General features: G+C 60.0%; 2 protein-coding genes across 3 annotated transcripts in view; one reads left to right on the top strand and one right to left on the bottom strand.

Annotated features, from left to right (window-relative positions):
* LOC113209263 (SPRY domain-containing SOCS box protein 3) overlaps positions 1–7,981 on the top strand; it is a 72,938-nt gene that overhangs the window by 26,215 nt on the left and 38,742 nt on the right. The gene's annotated exons all lie outside the window — the stretch shown is intronic.
* LOC127750932 (hepatocyte nuclear factor 6-like) overlaps positions 2,136–7,981 on the bottom strand; it is a 17,223-nt gene continuing 11,377 nt past the window's right edge. The window contains exons 1-2 of one of the 2 annotated variants that reach the window (XM_052273671.1): positions 5,060–5,350; positions 2,136–3,679 (exon numbers count right to left, since the gene is read on the bottom strand). In XM_052273671.1, the coding sequence (XP_052129631.1) occupies positions 2,587–3,666 (1,080 nt within the window). In that variant the 5' untranslated portion in view covers positions 3,667–3,679; positions 5,060–5,350 and the 3' untranslated portion in view covers positions 2,136–2,586. Of the gene's footprint in view, positions 3,680–5,059; positions 5,351–7,981 lie in introns of those variants that run through there. The other variant, XM_052273668.1, reaches the window with a different exon arrangement.

The raw sequence follows: 7,981 nt of genomic DNA, 5'->3' as shown, positions 1-7,981 counted from the left end.
GAGAGAGAGAGAGAGAGAGAGAGAGAGAGAGAGAGAGAGAGAGAGAGAGAGAGGTGAGGGAGACAGGCCCTCGCTGCTGTCGATGCATTGCCCTTTCCTAATGGCCATCGGCAGATCTCCAGACGCCAACCACCTCGTTATAAACCGCGAAACGAGCCCGTTGCCCTGTTTTCACGTCTAGTGGGCCCTACTGCCCCTTCAAGGCAAAAAGAGCAAATTAATAAATTTTAAAAAATAATTAAGGATTCTGAGGGTTTTCTTCGAACGCCACTTAGCGACTGAGGTCTTGGGACAACAACAAAACAGTGTCCTCCACAGCTTGGACCTTTGCAAGCGTGGAGAGAACGCGGCGGTGGCCGCGCGCTGCTCTCCCCGACGCCAAAGGTGAAATATATGAATCCTGTGGACCGAACACAGCACAGGCTCGGCTGCCCCCCCCCCCCCCCTCTCTCCCTCTCTCTCTCCCTCTCTCTCTCAGCCCTCTCCGCTACTATTAAAAAAAGGGGCCGGAATGTGTGTGGCCTCCACCCCCTGCCAAAGCCCTCCCACCAAAAAATGATTGGATAAGCAAAATACCCCTCAAGTAACCGTACAAATCAATATAGTGCTCGCCCATGCCCGCCCCTGCCCCACGGGCGGTGGCGGAGGGGAAAAGGGGGCGGGGAAGCAAGGGAGGGCAGGGGCGGCTAGAGGAAAGGGAGGGGACCCGTACAGGTAATATGGCTGTATGATGTTGTTATGGCTGTATCGATTCGGGCAAAGCTTTGTTATTTCATCCCGACAGGTTTTTAACTTTTTATTTTGGGCGCCCTCGTCCTCCGTGTGTACCGCGCGCCGCTCTCGCCCCCTCTCTCCCTGCTCCAGCCTTCCCATCACCGTCTCTCTCTCTCTCTCTCTCTCCCTCTCGGTCTCTCTCTCCCTCTCGGTCTCTCTCGTGCTATCTGTCGCCCCCGCTCCCTCGTTCGCCCTATCCGCCCCCACCGCTCTCTGATTTTGGCATCCGTCTTTGTTTCGCTGAACAAACTCTCATATACATATAAACGCACGTACACACACGCGCGCACACACTGACGTCCTCTTTCGAGCGCCCGGCCCGGCTCACTCACACACGCACAGCATGTATGCATATATTTAAAATTCCCTCTCGACATCAAAGTAACGTCCCCGCGCGGACAAGGCTTCCCGGTCTATCACATCTAACGTGTTTAGTGGAAGCTGCGGGGGGTTCGGGAGGTCTGAGACCTTCCACACAATGCTCACCTTGAGGAACGCGAGAAAAGACGGGAATTCCCCTGAATTACACAACAAAAATTACAATTATTTTAGGGACAAGTTACAAAAAATCGAGCCCCCTTTACACCCTGTAATTGCCTGACTGCTGATAGCAAAGCGGCTCCGTACATGTGAATAGCGGTGTGCACAGGTGTGCCAACCCGAACGACCTGCCGGCGCACCCCTGCCGGCCCCTACCGGCCTGCTCTATAACTCATAATCAGGAGTTGGTATCCCTGGAGCCCCGTCCGTGGCCCATAGTCCACCGTGGTCCAGACCTACTACTCATCAAGTTTACAATAATTGCCAACCAAGCACAACTTCCTACCTCCCCCCCCCCTTTCTCCGGGCTGAGACCTGACCCTCTGCCGCCCCCTGGGGACGCTATGAGACAGGTTGACCACCCCCCTTCGCTCCCAATAGGCCAAGCGAACGACTAAGACAGTTTTGCCAACCTTGTCAGAAAATTAATCATAAAAACATGTCTGGATCGACGTTTTTGACGGTTCTGTCAAACACGTAAAATTGGCGCTATTTGTGACATCTACCCTAGCGCGGCAATGACCAGCACCGCCGCCAGCACAGGGATCGCACGATTTGAAATTTATGAAATTAAAACCTTTTGTGAAGCTGGTGTCGAAAACCAGGTTTGAAATATAAGGACACCTCGCATCTCAAAGTTTTAAGCCTGAGAAATGATATGCGACATTCACTCTTTCAAAGATATGGATGGATATGCGTGAGAACATAATTGTCAAAACAGATGCGAGGTGTCTTTTTTTTTTTTTTTTGCATTCAACTATCAGCAGCTTGCAATCCAGTTTGAAATTTAATACCAAGGCAGCAATTATAGAAACGACTCATTGAAAACAGATCAAAGTATTGTATTCTCCTGTGACACGGTTTGTTAGCACCTTTACAAAACAAGTATAACATAGCACAATCCTTCTGGCAGACCGCTGTCCGTGCCATTCCACAAAGAACTGAATCAATCATTTTGCACGAACTCTTCGCAGTACTTTCAACACACACGTCAACAAAAACACTTAGCATGACACGAAACAAAACGAGAAAAAAGACATCAGCTTGTAACGATATTGAAAACGCATCACGGAGAATCCATGCAAAAAACACAACAACAACAACTGAAAAGAAACACAACCAACGAGCACACCACGGCACAGCACAGCACATCATTTCCCGAACGCACTTTTCACTTGCGGCGAAACACTTCACAACACACACATCACATCACTCGCGGGGCGGCGCGCGGTAGCGTCCAGCTCACGCCCGTGTGAGGCGGCGGCGCGCACTTCAAAAGTACCTCTGCAGGTCGGCGAAGAGGAGGCGCTGCTTCCGGTCGGCCAGCCTGTCCAGCCGGTCGTGCTGCATGGGCAGCGCGTGGTGGTGCAGGTCCAGCTTCCGCTTGCAGGCGGCGCGCTGCGGGATCTGCGCGGCCGCGTGCCGCAGCGACGACATCCGCTGGTACTCGGGCTCCTGCAGCCACTTCCACATGCGGCGGAACGTCTCCCGGCCCGACTTGAGCTTGGACCAGGGCTTGGGGTTGCGCAGCAGGTCGCTCAGCGTGCCCTGGGACCGGCACAGGATGCGCTGCGCGAAGATGGCCTGCGGAATGGAGTAGCGCTTGAGCTCGGCCGAGATGCGCTGCGCCAGCTCTTTGGTGTTGATCTCCTCGGCCTCCTGCTGTTGCTGCTGCTGCTGCTGTTGCGGCGGCACCACCTGGTGGCTGGGCTGGTGGCACTGCAGCGGAGGTTGTTGTTGTTGTTGCTGCTGCTGCTGCTCGGACTTGACCGCCACGGGCAGCGGCGGCGGGGGCGACTGCTGCTGCTGCTGCTGGGGAGGTGGCGGCGGCTGCGCCGGCGGCGTGTGCTGCGAGGGCGGGTGCTGCTGGTGCAGGCTGGGCGACGGCGGCGTGCCCGCCTCCCGCAGGTAGTGGTGCGGGTGCAGCTCCGTCTTGACGGTCACGGGGTAGTAGTCCTGCTGCACGGGGCAGTACGCGTCCCGGTAGTCGTAGCACTGGCTGTGCTGCTGCTCGCAGCCCATGTCGTAGTAGCCGCCCCCGGCGTGCGGGGGCGGCGGCGGCGGGGGCGGCGCCGGGTGCGGCGGCCCCCGGTACGGGTAGGGCGCGTGCAGGGGCGCGCCGTTGGCCTGCATCACGGTGAAGGAGCCCGACACGTTGCCGTTGGGGCCGCCGCCATAGCCGTCCGTCGAGACGAAGCCGAACTCCTCCGGGATGGCGTTGAGCGGCGGCAGCGGCTGCAGCGGCGTCAGCGTCGCGTACGAGTGCGGCCCGGCAGGGAAGGCGGGCGTGGGCGCGGGCGGCGGCGCGGGCGACGGCGACCCGAAGGGGTACTCGCCCGTGTCCACCATCATCACTGCCCCGCCGCTGTGGAGAGAGAAGCGCACGGTTAGACAGGTCGGACTACTCCATGGGGCGGCGCACGCGGACACACACACATGCAGCGGTGACGAGTTACGGGAGGGTGCAAAACCACACAATATTGCCAAGAGAGTATGAGGAACTGGAGAGTCAACGTCATTGAGGAGTGCTGGTCTGGTGCGCTAGGTAGGGGGAGCGTGTGTATTTGATACGAAACCTTTTGAAAGACAAAAGCGGTAAGGAAGAATTGCTTTGAAGTTGACATCGCTCCGAGGCGACCGAAGACAGCCGATCCGCCTTCCTCCTTCTCTGCCAACTGCACGACGTGAGTACTAAACTGCTTCCGCGCCCAAATCAAGATGGTCAAAACTGAGACAAAAGTGTCAGCGGTCTTCCGCCAATACAAGAGGATTCACATGTTTTAGAAATGAACCAAGATGGGACGATTCATTTAACTGCCAAAGAAGAGAGTCGTTCTTTACTGCGTGTGTCTCGACCGTTACTGACCGCTAGCAGACACTTGACACTTCAATGATGTCCTTCAGGCCACCTTTGTAATTGCTTCGATCAGCGCACCCTTTTTTCCTTTGCAATTTTTTGTAAAAAAATAAACAAGCACACAGCACAATTTCGCCGTTTACGAAATTAATGCCGCTCGCCCTGAGCCCCACTGTTGATTCAGGTCCGGGTGGGGCCGGACTCGCCCGCCCCGCCCGTCCCGCGCTGCCTTGGCCGGGCCGATGTTCCCATATTTCCAATCACACAGTGTTGACACAATATGTTATTTGGTGCTCGAAATATGCGTCGGTCGTCGCGCCAGGCCGCGCCGCGCCGCACGGCACGGAGAGAGAAAGAGAGAAACGCGAGCTACACTCACATCACAAACAAGGTTTACCGCGAGGAGGACGTCGATGTCGTGCGACATGGAAGTTGGTGCTCCGCAGGGGCCGGACGCCAGAAGCTACTACAAACCTCTGCGGGACCATGGCAACTCGAGGAAGCACCACCACCACGACCAGCAGCAGCACCAGCAGCGACTGCGGCAAGGAAAGCAACCAGCGCGCCAGCGGGGGCGGCTCGTCGGGGAGGAGGTGCGCGCCGTGGAGGACGCCACCGAGGACGCCGGCACCGCCGGCCGGTGTCCACGCCATCCTCGCTACAAAGACACAAAACACGACGCCTCAAAGGCTTGGCCGGGCTGCGACTCAGGTCACTCGCGTACTCCACGGCGTCGGCGTCCTCGAAGCCGCCGGGGGTTACTGCTGCGGCGGCGAGGGACGTCGTCGGCTCCGCGTCCTCGTCCTGGCCGCCGGCTGGCAGAAGGGCTCGCCGTCGAGGCTGGCATCATCAGGGTAACACGCCTGCCGCCACATGTCACATCCTCACCTGAAGGCGCCGCGGCTGGCACCTGCTCGCTCTCACCGGGACCGTGGGGCCGCGGCCGGGGCCGGCAGGGCTCGCATGGCAGGACCCAGCACCGCCGGCACCGCCACTCACTCGCTCGCTCTGTCACTTCGCGCTCACGCTGCGCTCCCGCCACGCTGCGCTCACGCCACGCTGTCGCTCGGGGGGACTCGGGGGCTCCAGCCTAGCACCACCTGCCGGCTCGGCAGTCGCAGGGACAGTGACGCTACGCGGAGCGCGCGGAGCACAGCTGAGAGGCTCAGGGCTGCTCGGCCACGGCGCGCGGCGCAGCGCTGCGCACCCGGCGAGCCGAGGCAGACCACCCCAACCCTCACCGGCGCTGGCGCGGGCGCTGGTGGGGGATGGGGCCGCAGGCCCGCAGGCCCGCCCGGCTGCAGCGGGGGTGGCGGCGGATCGGGGCGGGGCAGGGCGGCTCCAGGCCCTTCGAGCCGAGCGCCGGAGCGTCGGGCGGAGCCGAACCGGGGTGCCCGCCGATCCCCCCCGATCGCCCCCATCCCCTTCCGATCGCTTCCCCACCACCCACGTGGTCGGGGACGTCACGGGTCTCGCGGGCAAGCCCCCGCGCCGCCCCGCGCACCCCCGCGCCCTCCCGCGCACCCCCGCGCCCCTCGAGCGCCGCTCGCTCCGGGGCGCCCCGCTCCGGGCCCCGCCCGCCCGCTAAGCACTTCCGAAGCAGTCGTGACTTGAATGCTCTCTTCCGGGCAGCGGCCGGGGCCGGGGCTCCGACGGGCCGCGGCCGATCACTGTTGCTGCTGCGGGCTTCCAGGGCCTCTGCCAGCGCCTCTGCCAGCGCCTCTCTGCCAGGGCCCGCCAGAGGTATTGACCGGGAGAGGCCCGGCGGTATCGGCGAGTGGCTCAAACCGATCGCTTGCTCCTGGCCCGTCCCGTCCCCGCCCGCGCACCCTGCTCGCCCTGCGCGCGAGGCTCTTCACACCGGCTCCCCAGGGCTCCCCCTGCCCTTCTGGCCGCCGAGAGTCAGAGAGTCGTCCCCAAGTGCCTCCACCCCGGATGAGTTAAGCCCTGCACGCGCCCACAAACGAACGCGTAATGGCACAACGCTGTTGTTGACGCCCCCCGACAGCTTTGCACCGGTCTGGTGACTTCCCGCGAGCGAGGAAAAGACTTCCCCGACCAGGAGGGCGCCAGCAAGGGGGCGTGGGGGCAGGGCTCCTGCAGCAGCAGCAGCAGCAGCCTCTTTCGGAGCGTCTATAATCTTCCTGATTCTATTAAAATCGGTCCGGCCCGGGGAGCGCATAGCGCCGCTCCGTGCATCGGCCCGGCCCGGCCCCACCCCCTTCGACTCCAATCATCCCCGCCCCCACCCGCAACCTCCTCTCCCCTCTGCCGCCTCTTCCCTTCATCTTTTTCTTGCGCCCTCCCTCCCTCTACCGCCTGTGCTCTCTCTCTCTCTCTCTCTCTCCCTGCTCCCTGCCGCTTAGCCCCCACCCCACCCCCGGCCCGGTCCTTTTTTCCCTCGTATCTCTTTCCCCCTCTCGTTCGTTCGGTTCCTCTTCCGCCCCGCTCCGCACATGCTCCCGCGGCTTAATCCCCCTGTGCATCAAAACAACATTTTGCCCGCGCCGCCGCCGCCGCTGCCGCCTCCGCCACTTGAAATTTATTCAAGACAGGCTAATAAAACGGGGGGGACCAACATTTATTTGAAAAAAAACAGCCAGCGCGCGACCGCGCGGCGGCGTCCTTCATCCTTTTTTCCCCCTTTTGCTAACCGCGCGCTCTTTTTGTTTTTCCCCGCCTGCTCACCCACGCCATACACGCACACACACACGTACTGAACTCTCTCACACACGCACGCACAGCTCTGAACATCATGCCACGTATGTAGCGCCCCCCAGGCCGCCGCCAGCACGTGTGACGTCGCCGTGATGTCTCTATTACGACGGGCTGCAAGGGCCGCGCTATGCTGCCGGCGCCGCGCATCAGCGCTGCACAGCTTCCATCCTGCTGTTCCCACCTTACCGATAAAAAAAAAAAAAATAATCGAAAACCTGCTGGAATGAGAGGTATGAGGAGGACAACATGAGCTTTGCGACCGTCGAGCAGTTCATATCTTCCGACATGAGATTTTAATGCAAAAGGGGCTGCGATTTTGAAGTGTTGCGCCGTTATTCCGCTAAATACAAACATACATTTCACGTGCCTCTACGTACTACTTTCAATCGTAAACTCGCGAATATAAAAACTAAAGAAAGGAGCTCCTCCTCGTGTGATCGCGTGCGCGGATAGTGCTCGCTAAATGTTCTCGAACTGGGAATATTTTTTTTTAACCATTTAACTGTCGAGCTCATCGCGGCGAGCCCCACGCGCTGGAGCAGGAGGGACGTGGTGCGGGTTATTCGTCGAAACAACGCCGCGCGTGGCAGAAATAGTTTCGACGGGTGTGCCGCGTCGGGCGGGGCGGGGCGGGGGTGCTGCAGCGAGGCGTGGCACGTGGTTTACACGTGTATATACAAGCGTAGGCCCGGCCCCGCCCCGCCCGCCCCGCCAGCCGGCGCGAGCATATAGCCAGTAGTGTGTCACGTGTGCCGCAAGCCCTGCACTTACTCCACTGCGGTCCCATACAAGGCCATCATCATCATTACCCCGTTCAACGCTTGTGCTGATGCGCGTGTGCGAGTGTCGCCGATAGAGTCGAGAGAGCGAGGGGGGAGGAAGAGGGAGATAGAGAGAGAGAGAGTAGGGGGGGTCACCGTCACCAAACGCCGCCAAACGCCCCCCTGGCGAAACTGCGAACGTTGTTTTAAGCGTTTATCAGCCGTGTGCAACTGTACAAAGCCGTGCGCAGCCGTTCGAAGAGGTTTCTGAAAGCGTTTTGAAACAGCTGCAGCGCTCCCGTTTCTAAACACTTAAAAACGCTTGTTCGGG

This window comes from Frankliniella occidentalis, unplaced genomic scaffold, assembly GCF_000697945.3.
Source record: "Frankliniella occidentalis isolate FOCC.00 unplaced genomic scaffold, Focc_3.1 Scaffold7, whole genome shotgun sequence".
Classification (NCBI taxonomy): domain Eukaryota; kingdom Metazoa; phylum Arthropoda; class Insecta; order Thysanoptera; family Thripidae; genus Frankliniella; species Frankliniella occidentalis.
Note: the sequence above shows the minus strand (reverse complement) of the source record. Positions and strands in the feature narration are given on the sequence as shown.